Raw genomic sequence first — 24,096 nt, forward strand, 5'->3', positions numbered from 1 at the left:
ATGATTTATCCGCGTCAGGACTTGTGGGACAGTTTGTATGTCCAGATTATTATTATTATTATTTTGTAATGCTTGCCCTGAGATTCAGAAACTAAATTTCAGCTTTAACATCTCTCTCTCTCATATATTATATATTCATATAAAGAGAGCGCGAGAGAGAGATTTTTTTTTTTTAGACGGTCGAGTACTCTTAGATAGCGCTGCACATAATCTAGAGGGGTTTTCAACCGGGGGTCCGCGGCATGAGCTTTTGTTGATCAGTTCACCATTGATTTTTTTAAATTATTTATTATAAATAAGCTTTGATATTTCAACACATTTCCAGATTACTGTTGAATATCGTGAAAAATGTCTAAAATAAGAAAAATATGTCTAAAATAATATAAAGGAGATTCACGCTGACAGAATGTAGCCTTGCACCTATCCAGTCTGTTAGCCTGTTCTTTGATAATGTTAATGCATTGCGTCTCTAACGTCACGCCATACGCATAGTATGGAGTTGAAGTTGACAATTATCTGCAGTAAAAGATCATCTACGGTGTGTTTAGTCGAAAAAGTTATAGGCTACTTTTGGTGAATGACTGAAGTTATCTACTGTCCTTAGCTAACATTTCATTCTAATGTTGAGTTAGCTGGTCAGAAACACCAATGGATCATTTTTTAGTGAGGAGAGTGACAGAGGGACAGACTGCCACGATAGAGGGACAAGGACAGGCTTCCAACAAATCTACACCTTCAAAGGATGGAGGGAAACAAAGTCAAAAAAAGAAAAAGAAAATACAATGAGGAATACATCAAATACGGATTTACAGTGACCACAGACAGAGCAGGAGAAGAGGTACCACTGTGTTTCGTGTGTTCAACATTACTGTCAAATGAAGCCATGAAGCCGTCAAAACTATTGTGACATATGGTGATGCGTCACGTTTTCTTGAATGCCAAGCCTATTGAGTACATGCAACAGATGTTGCGTGATTTTCATATGACTTAAGTTCTGGATAAATTGCCAGACATAATTTCCAGAGCTAGCTGCAAAAGCAATGAGGTGTCTTTTGCCCTTTCCAACTACCTACCTGTGTGAGAGCGGTTTTTCTTCATTACTTGAAGAATAAGTACAGGGCAAGGCTTGAACCAGAGAATGATATGAGACTGTCGCTGTCTACCATTTCGCCACAAATAGACAGGCTGTGTGGACTTCACCATGCCCAGATATCACACTGACAGGTCTCCCCTCTCTCCACACACACACACGCATGGACACACGCGCACACACGCTCGCACGCGCAGGCACACCAGTGGGCCGCGGATTACTTTTTAGTCAGAATGGTCAAACCAGTTGAAAAACCCTGATCTAGACCGTCATCAACTTCACAATAACCGCCACAGTAGGCTACTACAGCTCAGTTCAATTCTGGTGTGTGGTGTGAATATAATGTAAAAGTTGACTGAAGATTTATGTGAACAATAAAAGATAACTGACCTGAGATCTGGGCCATCTGATCCTACATGTCCATTGACTTTAAAAGCTGGTAATGGTACATAACGAACGAAGGGTTTTCTTAGATAGACACTTGTTTCCAAATGCAACCCACGCGCAAACTCTGCAAAGTTCTTTGCAGAACCTGCCCTGAAGTGTACAAAATATATGCTAACATTGTAGCTAGTGTGTACGTTCCAAGCAAGTTACATATCAAAGACAAATGTAAACAAAAACAAGTTCAAGGTTGATTTTATTTTTTCTTGATACCCTCGCCTGTTGGCAGCTGAAGCCAAGACTGCTCGGAAACTTGCTTAATTGATGGGCGCGTTGAAGGGCTGAACTGCAACAGAAGCGATATGATGGCGCGAACATTTTCTTCCACAGTAACGTCATCTGGGTATACCAAGGCCTTGCGCTGCATCAGTGGCAGTGCAGTGACGTTAGAGTCGTCGAAAGGCATACATCCAGTGATCATGACATACAGAATCACTCCCAAACTCCAGACATCATATTTCTTGGGGTCGTATGGCACACCTAGGAGCACCTCGGGTGGGGCATAGGCTGCAGAGCCGCAGTAAGTCTGGCTCAGATCGGGATAACCTGTCGCAAATCTGCCAAATCCAAAATCAGTTAACCTCACTTGATTGTCCGCAGTAAGGAGGATGTTCTCGCATTTGAGGTCCCGGTGTACGATGCCATGTTGGTGCAAGTAACTCACACCGCTGACGATCTGTGAGAACATGACCTTGGCTAGGTCAGCTGGTATGCCATTCCCCTCTTGAACTTTTTGCAGAAGGTCTGTCACTGCCGCCTCCATGACGATATACAGCCGACCATTGCAAACTTCGATGAATTCAAAAACACGAACGATGTTCTCGTGTCTCACTGTTCGTAACAGTGCCAGCTCTCTTGGAAGAAACTTGTGGACGAAATCGTGCGGGGCTTTCTTGCGGTCTACAACTTTTATGGCCACATGGGAGTTATGTTTTTGGGAACGAGCAAGTTTAACTTTGGAGTAACTTCCCTCACCTATCATGGACTCCATCTTATAGCCCATATCCCTCAAAACTTTTTCCGTGTGCATTTTGATTGTTGTAACGTTATTCCAGGTAAAAGGGTGTCCGATCCATCACAAGGCTACTCCCAGGGCCGGGTGCCAAACCCGCTCCCTACCTTGAGCGTTCTTCACCCGGTTCGAGGAACAGACATTTTCCCGAGACCACTGAGGTGATGTTTTTCAGTAAATGACCTAATATGAATAGTCTTGCAATATTAATATTAGTGTGCTTTATGACGTCACGGCAATATCACATACAGGAATGCCGTCTTCAGGAGTGATGTCTAATGACGCGGCCCTAAATATCAGCTTCAGTAAATGTAGGCTATGTAAAACAGTGCGAAATGTTTACCTCAGTAACTACAAGTCTGTTATTGTTTGCTAGATGCAAGTTTTCTTCTCAGTGTTTAGACAGTAATACATTTGTAATTTTATATTTTGAAAAAGAAAATATTACTATTGTTATTAATAACTCGAATTCTGAAACATGGTGTTATCTTTAGATAATATAGTAAAACAATACATTAATTAAACTGAAAATAGCCTATATTTTCTTATTACTTAGGATTAATAAATAATAAATACTACAGGCAGCCTACCGCATAACCATTATAACCGCCGCATACAGTGAGAGCATGAGCAAGAATGAAGTGAAACAACCAGACATTTTCCGTTCCAAGAAAAGTGTGTTATCTTGACTGATTACGTTTCTGGCAACAATTGACTAAAAAGTTAGTTGTATATCTTATTCTGAGTGAAAAAGTAATACTTTTAGCATGTGGCGGCTGTTATAGCCTACACATATAGGCTGTGAAGCAGTACCTATAGGCCTACGGAGCAACACCGTCATTGAGCTCAACCTCAGCCTACTCAACTGGAGTCTTGGCCAGGTCGTAGTCCTGACCGTGGAAGCATCGGCAAAACTAAAGATCACAAGGACACTGAAATATCAGCATTTTTTTTTCATGTTTTTTTTACTTTGCAATAAATGTTTTGGCAACGCAATTTGGATTCGTTATGGGAAATGGCTGCAAGTCTGACAAATCTGCACCCGCACTCTCCAGATGGTACAAGCATTAGGGAATAGAAGCAGGGTTAAAGGAAAACACACACACACTCTCACACACTCTCACACACACACACTCACACTCACACACACACTCACACTCTCACACACACACACACACACACACACACACACACACACACACACACACACACACACACACACACACACACACACACACACACACTCACACACACATACACGTCCTTCCCCAGCCCTGTGCCTCACACTCTGAGGAGGAACAGTGAGGTCCTGAGAGAGCAGAGAGGAGAGTCTATCCGTCTGGCTGTATGTCCTTGCTGTTTTTGTGTCATCATGGTGTCACGATAGTTTGTCATGGAAGCTCACTCATGTGCACAACACTTGCCCACACACACACACACTCATATACTACACACATACATTTGAGTAATGTGAGTAATGAATAAGTGGGATCATTTATTGTGGAGCCACATCATTCTCTGCTTATGAAGGCTCCTGGGTGCAACTTTCTTCCATAGCTTTCCACCTGTAACTATAGCTACTCTATGTAGCTTGAGGGGAAATCTTTGTGTTGTGTGCTGCCATTTAGTGGACATAAAGGTATTGCTGTATAAGTTAATCAGCCAACAACAAATTGATACAATTGTCTTGCTTTCCTTTTTTTTCAGGAGCCGCCACTGCCTATATGTGATCTTCTGCGGTTTTGCCGCCTGTCCAGTGAATATGAGGATGATGTGAGTATGTATCATATATATTGTTGTGATAACCTTGAGCATTTTGTTACATTTCCATGTACACTATACATAGGCAACAATGAGAGTTTCATTGCATAACTGTACTTTTCATTTATTTACAAAATGTTGAAAAATATGTAAATAGGCCTATACAATTTTGGATTATTGAAATTAGTTGTTGAAGATAGTTGAAGGCAAGAATATGTTTGAAAACAAAACTAAATGTAGAGTAAATGCCACATATAGGCCTGCAAGTAGACATGTATTACAAAACAGAGGTATACACTATCATAATAAGCTAAATACGTATTAAATACGAATTAATCATAGCTCAAAGCAGCAATCATCGGGATCCAAGCATGAAAAGTGTGTGAACTGCCCGAAGCAGAGAAAGGTTGAATGATTTGACCGATTTCACAGATGAAAGAACCCTTTGAATTTTGTAAATGTTACGCAAGCATTTAAAAACAAAACATTTTTTGCAGATAGACCAAACCATGTCAGAGGAACAGAGGAAACTTGTTGTAGTGAAATCTTTTGGTTTATTTTGTTTGAAATTTGAGTGAGTGTCTATATGGCATTAAGAACGAGCCTACAAAATATCAATAAGATTGGCCATAATGTTCAAAGCAAAAAATGGCCATTCACACAGGCATGTATTTGCCATTCACACAGGCATGTTGTTGAAGCCATTTCTGTGGAAATAATAGTTTTGTAATAATTGTAGATAGAGAATTTAAGATTGAATGATATTTATGAGAACTAAGAAGAAATTGTGTTGCATGTGTAATGTAGAAATGTAAATATTGATAGTTGACCAGTGACGCTAAGAAAAACGTAATTTGATTGGATGTTTGATTCGATATGAAAGAACAAGAAACACCTCGAAGCAGTCAGAAGCTATTGGACCTTGGAGCAACACAGTCCTTTTACCTACACTAATGCCAGTTAACTTGTTAGAAAAGTATTATCCTGAATTTTTATGCTGTATTATTTAAATCATTTTTAAGTAAACTTTCAAACGAAGAATTTCGGATCACAGACTTTTGTTTCTGAACTTTGGTGTCGAGTAAAGAACTTTGAGGTCCTAAGCTAATGGGCTAAGCTAGGCTGCACCCATATCCAAGTAAAAGGACTAGCTCAAGTCAAAAGACTTCGCTCGTGAAGCCGAGCGCACCAACGGCACTGAGGCATTCCACTGGGCTAAGCTAGTGAAGAGCTAGCGAAGCGGTGTTGTGCTAAGCTAGTTGCTAGCGAAGCAAGAATACTGAGACTGATGAAAACGGAATCGGAGATCAATTCATTAAGAAAATTAGATGTACCATCAGTGCCAGCCGTCGGCGGAGTGAAGCTTTCCCAGGAACAGGTCTGACATTTTCTTTTGACTGTATTAGCCTCCTGTCGATGCTAACGCTAACCTGCTAGCGCATACCCAGTCAATATTCTGTTCGAAAAGTCATCGATCTTTAATTCAAGAAGTCCTACACATCCAGTAACTCTTTTCACAAGTGTCTGTGAATGTATTAGAAGAGTAAGAAGCTGTGGATAATTCGAGGAATTGTGACAGTTTGTGTGTGAAGATATCTGAAGTTAAATGAAATGGCAGCTAAAAGCGGAGCTAAGCTTGTCGAGCACAAGAGGGCGCCAAATCCCACGGGAAAGGCTGTAGAAGAGAAAATTAAAAGGCTGAAATGCGAACGCAAGGGAAAGTTGGCACAGTTAACCAAACTGAAAAATGACTTGGAACAATTTATGGGAAATGAACACAATGTTAAATTCATTAAAGATGAAGCATTACTGATGTTTGAAAGATACTTAGGAGAGTATGATCGCATTAATGAAGAATTGTGTGAGTTGATAGATGAAGAGGATAACAAAGTGGATCAAGATACTTTTGTGAATAGATATTCTGAATTCAAGAGGTTTATTGAAAAAGTAAATAATTGGATTGCAAAAGTCATGAAAGACCCTCAGGATGAGGAAGATGATGTTAGTCCACATGATAGTGTATCCAAGGCTAATTCTGTAGTGAGTCGTACTTCAAGCACTAGTTCTGCAAAGCTGAGAATTAAAGCAGAACGTGAAGCGTTTTTGGCAAGAGCTGCAGCAATGAAAAAGAGAGAAGCAATAGAGCAGGAAGAAACTCGCTTAAAGAAGGAACAATTGGAAATTGAAATTGAGCTTGCTGTTTCAGATGCCAAATTAAAGGTGTATGAAGAATTTGAAGATGTTCATGAGTCAGTGGATGATTTCCTTAAGCCAACTACAAGATCTAGAGCTGAATCGCTGATATGTAGGCAAGAAAACCTTGGCAGTGTTGATGATTATGTGCGTTGTGGAGCTGGTAAGCCCTCTCTTACTTTCAATCCAAAGCCATCTGTTCAAGTTGGTGCTTCAGATAGAGGAGAGCCATCATCAAGGCTTGTCACAGACAGCAATACTCCACGCCCTGAACGTCATTTTCACACTGATTCTTCTACAGGCAGCCTGTTTGAAGTGCTACAGCGTCAGAATGAAGTCACTGAGATGCTCATCAAACAGCAGAGTTTGTCTCAATTGCCTCACCGAGACATACCAACGTTTGCAGGAGATCCTCTGACTTACAGATCATTCACAAGGGCTTTCGAGCATGCCATTGACAGTAAGACAGACAGCCATCAAGATCGGTTGTATTACCTCGAACAGTTCACAAGTGGAGAGCCACTTGATCTCATTCGCAGCTGTGAGCACATGAGACCTGACAGAGCTTATGAAGAAGCTAGAACGTTGCTTGATCGTCACTATGGAGATGAACTGACCATCGCCACAGCTTACATCAAGAAAGCAATGGAATGGCCTCAGATAAAACCAGAAGACAGGAAGGGATTGAACGCCTTTGCTTTGTTCTTGATTGGATTTTGTAACACAGTGAATGATGTGGATTACATGGACGAAATGAACAATCCCACCAACATGAAGTGCGTCTTGTCCAAACTTCCATTCAAATTGAAGGAAAGATGGAGAAGTTATGCGTATGACATCCAAGAAAGAAGAAGAAAAAGAGCCAGATTTCCTGATCTTGTAGAGTTTGTCTATCGTCAAGCAAAAGTTGCCAATGACCCATTGTTTGGAGACATCCTGGACTCCACTGCTGATAGTCAGAAGATCTTCCAAAAGAAACTCAGCAGTGCAAAAGGTGAGCCTAGGAAAAGCAGCTTTGCTGTGAACACGTCTGCAAGGGAAAAGGATGTCACTGGAGACCAGCCTGAGAGGAGAACTCTTTCAGCTAAGTCGGTGAGTGTTTTCCAAAGTCCTTGTCTGTACTGTCAGAAGAACCATGCACTGAACGTGTGCAACAAGATCCGTGAACAGCCTCTGAAAGAAAGAATACAGTTCCTGAAAACAAACGGTCTTTGCTTTGGATGTCTGACAGCAGGTCATATGTCCAAGGACTGTAGGAAGAAGGCCTCATGCTCGGATTGTTCACTCAAGCACCCAGCCATCTTGCACGTTGTGAGGGAAAATGCTGCTTCAGAGCGGATTGGGGCAGACGATAGCTCGCAGGGCACAAGACAAGTAACAAATGCTCTCGTGTCTGCAGGATGTAGAGGAGATGACCATACCGGGGCCGGGAAAAGTGATGGTATTCTACCCATTGTACCTGTGCAGATAAAACACAGGAAAGGCACAGAGATTATAAAGACCTATGCATTTCTAGATCAAGGAAGCACAGCGACTTTCTGCACTGAAGACTTGGCTAAGAAGTTGAACATCCGTGGCAGAAAGACAGAGTTCCTGCTACGAACCATAGCCCAAGAACAGAAAGTGAGTAGCTATGTACTATCCGATCTGGAGGTGTGTGGCTTAGAGGAACAAGAATACATCCAGCTGCCCAATGTGTATACTCAGCCAGACATACCTGCAAAGAAAGCCAACATACCACAGAAGAAAGATCTGGTGAAGTGGTCTTACCTGAGTCGAGTCCATCTCCCTAAACTAGAAGCGGAAGTTGGTCTTCTCATTGGCGCCAACGCATTCAAAGCCATGGAGCCATGGGAGATCATCAGGAGTCAGAATGACGGACCATACGCAGTGAAGACAGCTCTTGGTTGGGTCGTCAATGGACCAATCAGCAGATGCCAAGAAAACGAATCAGGTGATGGCAGCCAGCAGAGTTTCGTTGTCAATCGAATCTCCGTGATGAACATTGAAGACATGTTGATGAAACACCACAACGCGGATTTCCCAGAAAGTCAGTGTGATGACCGACAAGAACATTCTCATCATGACAAGCAGTTCATGCACACAGCGACAACATCAGCGCAACTCATGGATGGTCACTTTTGCATCAAGCTGCCTTTGAAAGATGACAAGGTGAAGATGCCATGCAACCGTGGTATTGCTGAACAGAGATTTAACTCCTTGAAGAGGAAGTTCAGTAGGACTACAGACTTCTTTCAAGAGTACAAGGCTTTCATGAACAACACACTGGAGAAAGGCTGCTTGAAGTCGGTAGCCACAGAAGACCAAGCCGCTGCTCTCGTGAAGGAGCTGATGACATTGTGTGCCAGTGGTGGTTTCCATTTGACCAAATGGGTCAGCAACAGTCGAGTCTTGCTGGGCTCCATCCCTGACCACAAAGGAGCGGCTGAAGTCAAAGATCTAGATTTGGAGCACGATGAGTTGCCAGTGGAACGGGCATTAGGTGTGCAATGGTGCACAAGCACTGACAGCTTCAGGTTCAAGATTAACCTGTCGGACCAGCCATGCATAAGACGCGGCATCTTATATGTTGTCAGTTCGGTGTATGACCCGATGGGCTTTTTGGCACCACTGCTCTTACCTGTCAAGCTCATTTTGAAAGATCTCTGCAAAGAGAAGAAAGGTTGGGATCAAGAAATCCCTGAGAAGCCACGCCGAACATGGATGAAGTTGCTGACAGACCTAGACAAGCTTTCGGAACTCAGCGTGAACAGATGTTTCAAGCCCACAGCATTTGGGCCCACAAAGGCTGCTCAAATTCACCATTTCTCAGATGCAAGTCAAGATGGATATGGCGTTGTGTCGTATCTCCTGTCAAAGAATGACCAGGATGAGGAACACGTATCCTTCTTGATGGGAAAGTCCAGAGTCGCTCCACTCAAACAGATCACGATCCCGAGAATGGAGTTGACAGCAGCAATGATTGCAGTCAAGATGGATCGGATGGTGAGAAAAGAACTTGAAGTTCCCCTGATGGAGTCAGTCTTCTGGACAGATAGTACAACAGTGCTAAAGAACATTGAAAACGATGCCCTTCGTTGATGCAACAAGAAGTTTCAAGGTTGGAGATGTCGTCTTCGTCGCTGATTCGTCTCTGCCAAGGAATTCCTGGATGTTAGGCAGAATCACCAAAGTGATGCCAGACTCCAAAGTAGATGTCCGTAGTGCTGAGGTCCGGACGAAGACCAGCGTCATTCAAAGACCCATAACTAAACTTTGTTTATTGCAGGGAGAAGAATGAAGATAGAAGAGAGATTTTGATTAGATTAGAAATACTTGCTTGTAAACACTTACCTTTGCATATTTACCTGTGAAGAGAAAGATTTTGATTAGATTAAAAATACTTGCTTGTAAATACTTACCTTTGATTATTTACCTGTGAAGAGAAAGATTTTGATTAGATTAGAAGTACTTGCTTGTAAATATTTACCTTTGCATATTTACCTGTGAAGAGAAAGATTTTGATTAGATTAGAAATACTTGCTTGTAAATACTTACCTTTGCATATTTACCTGTGAAGAGAAGAAGATCCTTGCTTAAAGAAAGTTTGAGAAAATGCTGTTGAGTGTATTAATGTAAATGTCTCCAATTTAAGTTTAAGTTGGTAATTGATATGCTAAGGCCTAGTCAATTACGGGGCCGGGATGTGTTGAAGCCATTTCTGTGGAAATAATAGTTTTGTAATAATTGTAGATAGACAATTTAAGATTGAATGATATTTATGAGAACTAAGAAGAAATTGTGTTGCATGTGTAATGTAGAAATGTAAATATTGATAGTTGACCAGTGACGCTAAGAAAAACGTAATTTGATTGGATGTTTGATTCGATATGAAAGAACAAGAAACACCGCGAAGCAGTCAGAAGCTATTGGACCTTGGAGCAACACAGTCCTTTTACCTACACTAATGTCAGTTAACTTGTTAGAAAAGTATTATCCTGAATTTTTATGCTGTATTATTTAAATAATTTTTAAGTAAACTTTCAAACGAAGAATTTCGGATCACAGACTTTTGTTTCTGAACTTTGGTGTCGAGTAAAGAACTTTGAGGTCCTAAGCTAATGGGCTAAGCTAGGCTGCACCCATACATGTATTGGCCATTCACACAGGCATGTATTGGCCATTCACACAGGCATGTATTGGCCATTCACACAGGCATGTATTGGTTGCTGAATTTAGTTTGGCCTTTGGCGGCCTATTTGTTTAACCAAATGGAACTTTACGTGATGTGAGCAAATGTAGCCAAGTGTAAGCATACAAAATTTACAAATTTTACCTTAACAGTCTTTCTTCTCTAACATCATCAGCAAGAATATGAACAATGCTAGAGTTCTTTTTTCAACAGTTGAAAAGTTAACTAATCCCCCTTCACAATTAGGACCCGAGCTTGTCTCCACAAATAAGTGCAATGAGTTTGCATCTTTTTTCAAATGTAAAATTGATAAAATCAGACTGAACATATTATCTCAAACGCAAATCACTCAAAACCTCGAACCACCAGTGACAAAAAGAGGAGCACATAACTTGATGTCTGAATTTAGCTTGATTGACTTTGAAATTCTTGAAAAAACTGTACAAAACCTCAACTCTTCCACATGTGAATTGGATATTCTACCTACCAGCTTTTTTAAATCTGTCATTCACCTCATAACGACAAATCTGCTTGAAATCATAAATACATCATTACAGACTGGCACATTTCCTAACTCCCTGAAAACAGCTGTTGTAAAACCCCTACTGAAAAAGAATAACCTGGATGCCTCCACATTAAACAACTACAGGCCCATATCCAATTTACCATTCATAGGCAAAATTATTGAAAAAATTGTCTTTAATCAGCTAACCACATTTTTGACACTGAATAACTGCCTTGATGACTTTCAGTCAGGTTTTCGTGCTAATCACAGCACTGAAACAGCTCTTGTTAAAGTTATAAATGACATACGCCTAAATACAGATGCAGGTAAAGCATCAGTCCTAGTATTGCTGGACCTTAGTGCAGCCTTTGACACTGTTGATCACAACATATTACTTCACCGACTAGAACACTGGGTTGGCGTCTCAGGTGTTGTTATCAAGTGGTTGAAATCATACTTACAAGACAGGAGCTTTTTTGTTGCAGTTGGCAACTGCACCTCAACACCTACGTCCCTGACCTGTGGAGTCCCCCAGGGCTCAATTTTGGGTCCACTTCTATTCAACCTTTATATGCTCCCACTTGGACAAATCTTAAAGAATAATTTGATCTCCTATCATAACTATGCTGATGACACCCAAATTTACTTAACTTTGACACCTAATGACTATGGTCCACTTGAATCTCTTTGTGATTGTATTGAGCAAATTAACCACTGGATTTCTCAGAACTTTCTCCAGCTAAACAAAGACAAAACTGAAGTAATAGTTTTTGGTAAAAAGGAGGAAAGATGTAAGATTGCCACCCTTCTTAACAAAAAAGGACTTAAAGCAAAGGATACTGTCAGAAATCTTGGTGTCCTCTTAGACAGTGATCTAAATTTTAACAGCCACATGAAAGCAATTACTAAATCTGCGTTCTACCATCTCAAAAACATTGCCAAACTTAGGGATTTTATGTCAAAAGATGACTTGGAAAAACTTATTAATGCCTTTATCTCCAGTAGGGTTGATTACTGCAATGGGCTGTTCACAGGCCTTCCCCAAAAAAACCTTAAACAGCTTCAAATGATACAAAATGCAGCAGCCAGAATTCTTACAAAAACAAAAAGAACTGACCACATAACCCCTATACTGAAATACCTGCACTGGCTCCCAGTAAGTTAAGGATTGACTTTAAAGCACTGCTGCTTGTTTTCAAGTCACTTAATGGGATAGGGCCAAAGTATCTATCTGACATGTTTCAGCAGTACGTACCACTCAGATCTCTCAGATCGCAGCATACATTTCTATTAGTAAAACCCACTGTCCAAACTAAACAGGGTGAAGCAGCACTCAGCCACTATGCGGTTCACCTCTGGAACCAACTTCCAGAAGACATTAAAAACGCTCCAACTACTTTCAGTTTTAAATCTAGACTAAAGACCAAACTTTTCTCAGATGCCTTCTGCTAACTGGCCATGAACAGTTCCTTTGAAGTATTATTGCTTACTCTAGTAGACTAGTGATTGTTATTATTCTTTTTATGCTTTTATTTCCTATATTTTACTATTTTTATGCCTTAATGTTCTCATGCTTTTATTTTCTATAATTTACGGTTTTTATGATCATGCACTGACCGTTTGCTTTTTTTTTATTTATTTTTTTATGTGAAGCACATTGTTGTGCATGTATGTGAAGCACATTGAATGACCACGGTATATGAATTGTGCTATATAAATAAAATTGCCTTGCCTTGCCTTAAGCAGTTCTTGAGATATTGAAATGTGATCGTTGCAGCGCCCTCTATGGACAGGATGTGGCATGCATGCAAAGACCCTGGTAGTGATGCAGGGAATCAAATTTCGTGAAATTGTAACCTTTACATGAGAAGATATTGGCAAGAGATATAGAAGATTTCTGCTTTGAACATTATTCACTAGGTGGCACCACTCCAAAAATGAACTGTAATGAGCTAGGGTAATACACCTCCTAGAGGCCAGCTTATCATAAAAACTTCATTTTTGGCTAAATGATTTTTAAACTTTTGCCCAAAATGTGCTTCACCCTAGCCCACTTCAGCAGCCACTATAGCACAAAGGGCAACGCACACAAAGGGACACAAACCTAATATTCCGTGTCAGCCATGTGGGGCTAGAAGCTAGAAGCATATTGCTGAAGTGTAAGTATATGAAATCATTGACCAAATGGAAAATGGAAGAAAAAAACAGCAGCAGTCATAATGAAGAGAGGGACTCTATTTGACACATGCACATATACTATTTACAGTTACATTTATTTATGTAGATGTTACTTAATTTGTATTTACATGGATTAAATCACCATATCTGCTGAACTAGAAACACACCAGTTTCTTACAAGAGCGGAATAATAACACCTGCCTTTATTAATGATGTAGTGGCAGCTTATGACCTGAGGAGGGCAGACCTCACTTATCTGCTGTTTCTTGCCGTTTCTTCCCTTTCACCTTCTGTTGCTATTGCAATATGTTAATTATTCCTAAACCTGTCATAGAACCTAGGGATCCACTGATTTTATTATTCCTAAACCTCTCATAGAACCTAGAGATCCACTGATTGTATTATTCCTAAACCCCTCATAGAACCTAGGGATCCACTGATTTTATGACTGTAATTATAATTATGTAAAATAAGTACGATTGTGTCAGTATATTTAATATAAGGGTGGGATAATGAAGATAACAGTACCTTGCAGACACATCTGACCCAGGTCATCTGGCTACAATAACTGTGTGGGCTTTGGCACAGAAATGCAAATAACCTTCATTTCAGACACTGTAATATTTTTTCCCTTTTTATTATATTATCATGAATGCATTATTTTAAACATAGTATGTATATATATATATATATATATATATATATATATATATATATATATATCCATATTCGTGACCCATTAGTTAATTTAACCTGATATTTGAATCAACACAGGCCTAACTGTGTATGTACTCCATTCCTTTTCATTTAATTTGTCACAGAAAAATCACATTTTAATTTTTTATCAGTGACGAAAAGACTTTCATTATAGTCAGAGCCCATAATCATCAGTTTTTATTAGCATTGATTTATTTGTGTTCCTCTGACACAGTGAAGCCTCTTGCGCTCTCTCTGTCTCTCTCTCCCTCACTTCTTTGTTGTTGAGGACGCCGCCTCTTGTGGGGGATGCTCGCTCTGGTCGACTGAACTGCTAGTACAGTGAGCTCAGCCAATCGGATGATTCCCGCCATGTTGCCCTGTGCCTCAATTGGCCAGCGCTGCCAGTTATAGCAGCTGATACGAACACGAAGCTCGCTTCATGAGTCAACCAGGCAGTACCGGAGAGAAAGACAGAGAGCCAAGGAGCTGATCTAAAGACAGGTTCAGGGAGAGGGAGACAGAGAGAGAGAGAGAGAGAGCTGAGAGAGATTTTACACTGCCAGGTTGAATCTTACCATCTGCCTTTGCCTCTCACAGACCGACAAGATGAATCACAGCACCAGTGAACCGGAGACAGAGAACACAGAGAGCCTGCGCTACCTCAGGTAAGCAAGAGGCAACAGAAGCCTTGTGCATACCATTAAGATGTATACATCGCATTTATGGAAGCAGTGGGCAATGGGGCGATTAATGGGAAACTAATACCACTGGTGTTCTGTTTGGAGTGGATGACTGCAGAACAGCAACCTGTGAGGGTGAATCTGACGTGTGTGCAAAGTTTGAGCATCATTCATTGTGACCCTGTCTGAATGTCCGCATTCGGTTGCATTTATCTATCTGTTTTTGCAATGTCATTCGCTCCATAAATCCTAGACTGCCTCCCCCTGGAACTCTTCACTGTTAAGTTCAGTAGAGATTTATAATCGCTCGTTTAGTTTGCCTTCAGGTGGAGAGTTAGTATAGCTGGGGAGACTTGTTGATTAATAAAGTTGTGATTGAAGAGTTAACACTATGAAAATGAAACCATAAATCTTTTGAAACCATCATGGACTGTATTTGGTGAGGGTAAGGGTTAGGTATCAGGTAAGGGTTAGGGTTAGGGTTAGGGTCAGGGTCAGGGTCAGGTATCAGGTAAGGTGGGCTACACAGTTCACTCTTCAGTTGAGCCCACTGACCAGCGTATTTTACCTTGATTTGGCACTTGGCTGCTGTCGTAGAGGAAGCCTTATGCTTGCTGTGTTAGGCAGAAATATCTTCCTATGAGTCAAATGTGTTTCCTTTCTAGTGATGAGAATCGTGTGTAAAGCCTAGAGCCCGTGTCACTAACTATGGAATGTTCATGTCTATACTGTGCTTTCCCTTTTTTCAATGAAAGTACGAGGCTCTTCTAGAGGGTGTTCCTTCCTTCCTGCGTGTGCTGTGCGTAAAGACTGCATGCTGAGAGTAACACAGTGAATTAAACAGATCAGTAAAAGACAGATCATATCAGGGTAATGATAATAATGGATTAAGAATAGATTCATATCATAATAATAATAATTGCTGGAAAAAAGGACAAAGTTGGAGATTTGAGTTGTCCTTGCATTCAAATGTATGTTAAATCGCAAGTAAGATGGATGGCAGTTCCCCACACAACCTCAACAAGAATTTGATTAAAATACGTATCACAGCTATAATTGCAGCTAGTGCAGTAGGCTGCAGTTCCAATCTCTGCTCACAGAACTAGGTTAACCTCACTCAAATGAAGCCAATAGGATACACCTGCTGCATGCGGTTTCTCATTGGGCTGCAGTGTCATTTGAAACTAGCTTCTGGTCCAATAGGCTCTGCTTTGTTATGTATTCACACACAATTCAACTCATACAAAGGAGAAACGCAGATTCCGCTGTGCATTTCCAAACAATGCTTTCCAACGGTAAACAGACATTTTGCAGATTCTTATTCCGCCACACATCGATGGACACAGGGCTGTAGGGACACCATTTCCACATGGCTAACACAGAGGTGTCATATCATGATGCCTGTGATCAGCGTGTGAGGACACCAACTACTGTTAAAGCAACACTTTCCCATCACACACCACCAGACAGCCATGACAAGATGCTCCATGCCTCCAAAGACTTTGAAGCATTACTGTGTAGGAGACACTTTGTCCTCAGCAGAAGGCTGATTGAGCTGATTGTTATTCCTGGAGCTTATAACTCTTCCCAACCCTTCAGATCTGGGAGAAACCTGATTTCCTGTCGTGCCTGCTGCTGGAGGGGTTTTATTTATAGCCAGACCTTCCAAATGTAATAATCCTGGCCCAGGCAGAGAGGGGAGCCTGATGGATGAATTGTAACCACATACTGTATTGCATTTAATGGTTGTGGCCATTAAAGAGAGATTAGTTCTGGGACTCAGTTGATGCCGCTTTGATGCAGGGGAGGGTACAGCAGTTGTGTGGAAGTAGACACAGCCGCTGGGCCTGGATTAAATGAAGAGAATTTACAGAATTCTATACTGATTCCTCCCTAACTTGTTAATTCAGTTTGTACCCGATTTAGCTTCAACATGGAAGTGATGGGAAACCAGTTGTGTATGGTTCAGTCATGTGTAATGACAATGGAAGAAGGGTAATTACATTAACCATTTCCAGAGGACTTACTCACACCGACAACGAGATTCAGGGGAAGATTATGCATGTAGTATATCCTGATCACGTCTCATGTAATGAAGTGACACAGTATGTCACCTCATCACCATGTGATTAATTCGATGTTTCGATAATGATGGGGACGTAGAGGCCGTTTCACTTGATTTCTTTTCTGTGCTGTGTCATCACTAGGTTGCCTACGGCCTGCGATGATGTCTGAGTAATCAGTATAAACTTCATGTGCTGAGGCCATGTTTTAAATGTCTGTATTTTTCTCACACAGAGCCCCACAGTTGCGCTCCTGCAGTTGCGGTGCCCTGTAGTGTATTTTCTACTGACTGCAAAAATTAAGCTATGCTGGGAACTGCTTCATCAGCACAGTGAAAAGTTGTAAGGCAATCCTGTAATTACTAACCCCCGCTATTTCTAGTCACCAGGTGTAACAGCATGTGACTGTGTGACAACACAATTTGACAACCCCTTGGCATGAAACTCATTGCACATTGATTAGTTTTAATGTGACACCCCCAGTGACATAACTCCCTGTTGAGTTATACTATAGCACTTCTGACTCTCCACAACTCATTAACTCTCACCCACTCTCATTCTTTCATTAACTCTCAACTCTCATTATCTCTCACCGACTCAATCTTTCTGCAAGGGAAGATGAAGGGGATCATTGGGAAAAGGAGCTTGGCTTATAACGATGTTCATGTAGATGAAGGGAATAATTGGGAAAGGAGCTAGGCTAGGCTAGTAGCTAGGCTTATAACAATGTTGATGTCTACCACCCGAGGGGCGGAGCTAGCTGCTGCAGTATTATTATATGTTCCAAGGATTACTAATTTGCAGGCCAAACACATGCTTGTGCTTGTGAACTCAGTGATAACATCCCCATGCATAATTTACTTACACCTATGACAAGGCACACACGTTGAGTGACAGGACCACAAACGTTGCCATTGATTACCGCCATTGATTACCATCATTGATTACCATCATTGATTTGCTAGTGCAAATCATGTGAATCCCATTGTAATCTCGGTGGGCCTCTAAACGAAGCATGTGCATAATCTATGTCTATTACTGCAATCATTAATGAGATCATTTAGGTGTGCTATTGGATCTGTTTTTAGCATTAGCTGTGTATTCTAGGGTTATCAGCACTGCAGCATGAAGCTAGCATGTTCAAGCACGCCGGAGTCTGAATAACAATAGTGGACCCACAGTCATGGCCAGCAGTAAGTGGATTATAATGAGCTGAAGCTTCACTAGTTCATTCAGATACAGCACCATTGTGTACAGAGGCTGTAAGTGAAGTGTCACAATGTATAGAGACATGTTATCAATGGGGAGACAGGCAGACATCTCTTTCTGTATGCAGCTAGTAGAAGACTCCAATCCTATCCTAACCGTAGAGGAGATCCCCCGCACTGTGAGCAGGATCGGGGCAGGCCTTGATGTGTGATGACACCCACATTAGACCTCTCTTCGGCAAGAAGGGGATTAGCTGGCTGGGTGAAGCCCTGTTCTGCAAATTCTGCTCTGAACTGACGGCACACTGGTGAACACACTGCCGTTCAAAAGCCTCCCGACATGGTTGTGATCCAGACAGCTGGGGTATCCATAGTGACCATTGCTTCCATCACTGGATTCCTGGCACAGGGATCCACACTGGCATATTAGCCCACCCACAGAATAACCAGCGATCCACACTGGCATATAAACTCACCCACAGAATAACCAGCGATCCACACTGGAATATAACCCCTTCCACAGAATAACCAGCGATCCACACTGGCATATTAGCCCTCCCACAGAATAACCAGCGATCCACACTGGCATATTAGCCCTCCCACAGAATAACCAGTCATCCACACAGTGGCTTTCCCACAGAAAGACAAACCAGAGACACTAATGGACTGGACACATCAGCAGTAAATAAGAGCAGTTAAACGAGACAATAAGAGACAATGAAATGGATCAATGACTGGCTGAAATCAATGAGTGTTCCAACAATGAAATAAATTAGTTTATACAATTACTATAGCTTAGGGAAACACAACTAAAGAGTTTATACAATTACTATAGCTTAGGGAAACACAACTAAAGAGTTTATAAAATTACTATAGCTTAGGGAAACACAACTAAAGAGTTTATAAAATTACAATAGCTTAGGGAAACACAACTAAAGAGTTTATACAATTACTATAGCTTAGGGAAACACAACTAAAGAGTTTATAAAATTACAATAGCTTAGGAAAACACAACTTAAGCTACTATGTTTGTATGGAGATCACTTTCCAGCCTTGAGAGAGTCCATGCAGTAAGACCAAGGAAGGAGTAGGGTGATAGCTGATTGATAGCTGTCTATGTCTTGCCATCTTCACTACTTTATTCTTAGTATTTTCCCCTTATCAACACAGGCATTGTATCACCTTTATCATGATTTCATCTCAAATAATTGTCCACAACACAAAAAACCAGGGCTGAAATCGATAAGCCACTGCTCTGCATTTTGATAGTCTCTGCCACCGAATAAGCGATGAACTGCATACATTGTACGCGTTGAATCAATACAGCATTCTTTGCAAATAATTTCAGATCTGACTACCAAGTCGTTAAATCTGGCAGGTTTTAAGAGTTTAAGAATTATTTTAGTTTGTTTCTTCACCATCATTACCATTTCTCTGTTGACCATTCAGTGATCTGTCTTATAGCGATTGTGGTGTGTGGATAAATATATGTATATAAATATATTTGTATGAAATTCGGGGAAACTGAATATCGTAGTAATCTGTTACTCATTAAACTTTATCTCTTCTTCTTGAATCTATGCTCATGCACACACACAGTATATGAGTGTAGGTATGTGTTGCCTGGTAACTGTAGAGAGATTGACAGTTCCTCCTCCCCCTTCAAATCTCCTTAATGACCTATAATGAAGGGTGCACATCAGAAAGAGCCTGTTCTATGTGTGAGGGTAATCGTGATGGGGGATGGGGTTGTTCTTCAAGGAAGTACCTCTTTGTCAGCGCTACAGTGTTCTCGTGTTAACATAAATTAAATGTGATTTAGATGCTTTTCATGGTTGCCATGGGTTGGTCACCATTGCCTTTTTCCTCTTTGCTCTTCTCATTCAAAATACAATACATTTCTATGAGATAGAATAGAGCTTTTCCGTGGTACCGCCAAATGCTTTTCAGAGAGAGATTCCTATTGATTTGAAAAGCCCTGAAGCTCAAACACAGGAGGGAGATCATTCTTCTCTTCACTCCCACTGTGTAGATCTGAATATCATATGTACATATGGGTACAGAGGTTACACAGAAGTTAAATATAGACATTTGATTGTGAATTGCTTGTGAGCTGCGTTTGTGTGACATGGGCTGAGAGACGAGGCTGACAGGCTGTCAGCGACGGGAGAGATAGTGTTGATCTCCGCTGCTCCCGGCGAGCAGCACCAGCTGATGTCTCATGCGATTGCCCCTCAGGCGTTGCCCGGCCATAAGTCTTCATCAAAAAGGTCGCTAGAGATTTCTCCCCACTGTTCCATTGCTAGGCAAACCACTGTCTCTTTTGGTCGGTTGAATGTCCCCACAGATATATTCAAGAGCGTGTGTCCTTTAAAACCAAAGCAGCATTTGTGCATTGAAGCATATTACATTACAGGGCACCCACAGTGAAGCAGAGAGCATGCACATTCAATTAATTGTTCCCAGGGTGTTGACTACAAATTGTGTCCCTTATTTCGCAGTCAAAAAATAAACTCAACACAAGAGAGGTTGGCTGGAGAGGAAGTAGCTGTGGAAAGGTGCTGAGTTGGGGGTGGAGGGGGTTGATGGTAGCCTTTTGGAGAAAAAAAAACTGCTCTCATTCACTGCTATCGCCATGACAACAGCAGGGCCAAATTCCAGCAGGGTGAGAAGAGTGTTGGGGCCTAAAGGTTATTTTGGGATTTCGGGGGTGGTGAAATCCTGTTGGCATGAAACAAAAGAATGTTGTATTTTTGGTGTCATTTAATTTGATCATGCAGTCTATCCAGCTCGGAGCTCACCAGTGATCCTGAATTAGATTTAAATGACAATAACTGAAAGATATTAAGAGCAAATCCATGCGTACACAGTTTGGAATCCGTGTCCTCAGTGCTGGTGTTTGGAGAAATGACTAAGCCTTTTCTTGGACCCTGTGGTTAAACCCATAATGTTTTCTGTTGAAGACTTTGCATCTGACATAAAAACATCAGGTCAAAAATAGAAATAATTTTCATGATCATAGTTGGCAGCTGTTGCCATCTGCATAAATGTGTGCATTTATGCAGATGGCATTCTTTTCTTGTATAGATTGTCTAGATTCAGTTCAGTCATGTTACTAGTCAGTTATCACATATCATCTTGATGTTTTTTTAAGATCACTGGATGACCTTTGTTCTCCACTTCACTGCTGGTCTCAGACAGCCAGAGTGGCATGAAGCAGTCTTTTATGGACAACTCTTTGCCTTTTTCATAACTGTCTGCATTTCCACTCATGAATTGTGTGTCCAACAGTTGCCATAGAAACAATTGGACTGTTACCATTTTAGCTGTGAAAAGTGTTTGTGTACTGTATGTGCGTAAAGTTGTGTATGTGTGTGTAAAGTGTTTGTGTATGTGCGTAAAGTGTTTGTGTATGTGTTTGCGTAAAGTTGTGTTATACATTGACTATGGACATGCAGAGTGTGTTAGAAGCATTTAAGATGACACACTGGAGATCCAATCTAGTTGCTTAATTCTGCTGTGTGATGGTGTCACAGGGGACGTACTAATTGGGCACATTGTTTCAGCCTGTTGAGCTTTCATCATCAGATAACTCTTGCCACTGTTCAAGATGAGTATGCGTTTGTGTATGAACCTTGATTACATGAAGGCCACCGCTGCTCCACACAAATTACTTGTTTGTGCTGCCAAGCTAGCGAGGCGAATGTGTTTTTTGAATATGACTTTGACTTTCCACACAAATGATTCCAATGTGTTTTTTGAATATGACTTTGACTTTCCACACAAGTGATTCCAGGCAACGCATGGGGACATGAGAGGCTGGATAACAGCTTTGGCACGGAATTAAACACCTGATGGCAGACGCAAGAAATGAAGAACGAGCCTGTTTGCGGTTGCCGGTTGACAGTACTCTGACAAATGTTAATCCACCACAGTCCAACATTATTTTCTGTGGGCTATAAAAGCCACCAGAAAAGTGTTACAATTCAGCCGTGGGAACTGTCAATTTTCTTTTTCTTCAATCATCTTCAATCTTTAGTCAGCAGCCCGACAGGCTGTCAGAAAATCAAAGACTTGCCACTGAGGAGGTGTGTTGATGTTGAAGTTGATAACGTGAGACAGACACTGGCTGGGTTAAGACTACAATAGCAACTTGTCAGTCTGATCAGGACAGATCAAAGACATTCCCTGGCACAAAAAAAAAAAACATTTGTTTTCAGTCCTTTAATTTCAATGAGAAAGCAGAAATGCCACAAAAACATGCCTACTGTGTGGAAATTAGTCTCCAGTGAGATTAACCGGGACTTTCATTAGCTGTTTCAGACATGGATGATGGCTTGTTTGTTCAGACAGGATCTGTGCCAGTTGCTGGATACTGGTGCCTCATGTTCCTAGTCGCTACTGAGAAAGAGCCAACATGTCCAAGCTGTCTGTGTATCCCTGGCAGAGTGCATTAGCAAATCTACTGCTGTGGCAAAGCCAATGTATGCATCAAACACATTAGTAATACTGTCTTGAATTGCGACAAATCAGTTTGTTTCTTGTCTTCATGTCTTTTCCATTAGTGTAACCAGCTACACTCTGTAAGAACTGCCTCATTTGTAGCACCTCTGCTCTGGTCTTAGAAACCTCCCCGTCTCCCAGCCCGGGCCCTGGGGAGGCTGTTATTATTGGGCCCACTCTCTTATCTGCCTCAAGCCCCAATAAGCCTGGCATCACAGCTGCCAGAAGATGATCCATCAATGCCACATATATAGGCCCACATATATACCCCTTGTACACACAGGCGCAGTCTGGACCGACACACACACAGACACACACAGCCACACACACACACACACACACACACACACACACACACACACACACACACACACACACACACACACACACACACACACACACACACACACACACACACACACACACACACACACACACACACACACACACACACACACACACACAGACACACACAGCCACACACAGCCACACACAGCCACACACACACACACACACACACAGGCAAAGACACTATGCTGAATCAGATCCCATGGTAAAAAAAAATAAGTATCAAATTATATTTATATATAGTATATGTAGTATAAAATGTATTTATACTAGTATCATAATTGTGATGCTGATGGTCTTAAGCATTCAGAAGAAACACCAGAGCTCTTGTTTCCACTATAAATAGACCACCTGATAACACCATCCATCTGAACCTCTCTGATGAATGCTATTTGGACTTCCTAAATTCTTTCAACATTAAAATTGAGACAATTCATCAACAATTGACTTGTTCAATTACTGAGCCAAGTGCACCATGCTCCCTGAATACTCTGGCTCCACCACAAACTAATGCGTTTTATGAATTCAGTCTCCCAGCAGAAAGTCACATCTTGGATATTATCACTAAGCGAAACTCCTCCACCTGTCAGCTGAATCCTGTTCCAACCAGCTTAATTAAGGCATGTCTGCCCTCTATTGCCCCTCTGATAACCTCAATAATTAAAACTTCTCTCACCACTGGCACAGTTCCCCCTTCATTAAAAACGACTATCTTCAGACCAACACTGAAAAGGCTGCATTGGATCCGGATGACTTCAGTAATTATTGACCTGATAAACGTAATTTATATCAAAAGTCCTTGAGAGGATAGTGGCATCTCGGGTCCAGCATCACCTGGAACAATAATCTCCTCGAACCATTCCAATCTGGTTTTTGCCTAAAACACAGCACTGAAACAGCCCAAGTTAAGATCACCAATGACCTCTTCCATATGGCTTATTCTGGTCTAATCTCTCCTTATTCTCCTCGACCTCAGGGCCGCCTTCGATACTATATCCCATCAGCTCCTCATGGATCATCTAACTAGCATTGGAGTCTATGGAAGGCATCCCCAACAAACTCATTCCTCGGCTCCAACTTATCCAGAACTCTGCTGCATAGATTATTACAGAAGTCCACTCATCATATCACGCCCCTGCTGAATCAATTACACCGACTCCCTGTATTACAACAAATTAACTTTAAAATCGTATTAATGACATTTAAAGCTCCTCGTAATC

General features: G+C 41.3%; 2 protein-coding genes across 2 annotated transcripts in view; one reads left to right on the forward strand and one right to left on the reverse strand.

Moving 5' to 3' along the window:
- Positions 1 to 1,714: 1,714 nt before the first annotated feature.
- On the reverse strand, positions 1,715 to 2,708 carry tssk6 (testis-specific serine kinase 6). The gene has a single exon (XM_012815604.3). It carries the CDS (start codon positions 2,562 to 2,564, stop codon positions 1,731 to 1,733), a length of 834 nt encoding a protein of 277 aa, XP_012671058.1. The 5' UTR covers positions 2,565 to 2,708; the 3' UTR covers positions 1,715 to 1,730.
- Positions 2,709 to 14,428: 11,720 nt separating this feature from the next.
- yjefn3 (YjeF N-terminal domain containing 3) overlaps positions 14,429 to 24,096 on the forward strand; it is a 30,742-nt gene continuing 21,074 nt past the window's right edge. The window contains exon 1 of the mRNA XM_031574776.2: positions 14,429 to 14,739. Within this exon, the coding sequence (XP_031430636.1) occupies positions 14,681 to 14,739 (59 nt within the window). The 5' untranslated portion in view covers positions 14,429 to 14,680. The remainder of the gene's footprint in view (positions 14,740 to 24,096) is intronic.

The sequence above is a fragment of the Clupea harengus genome, chromosome 10 (assembly GCF_900700415.2).
Source record: "Clupea harengus chromosome 10, Ch_v2.0.2, whole genome shotgun sequence".
Classification (NCBI taxonomy): Eukaryota; Metazoa; Chordata; class Actinopteri; order Clupeiformes; family Clupeidae; genus Clupea; species Clupea harengus.

What these genes read in the sequence shown, in the direction of transcription:
- tssk6 (XM_012815604.3), bottom strand. Translation starts at nt 2,564, where the DNA reads ATGCACACGGAAAAAGTTTTGAGGGATATGGGCTATAAGATGGAGTCC.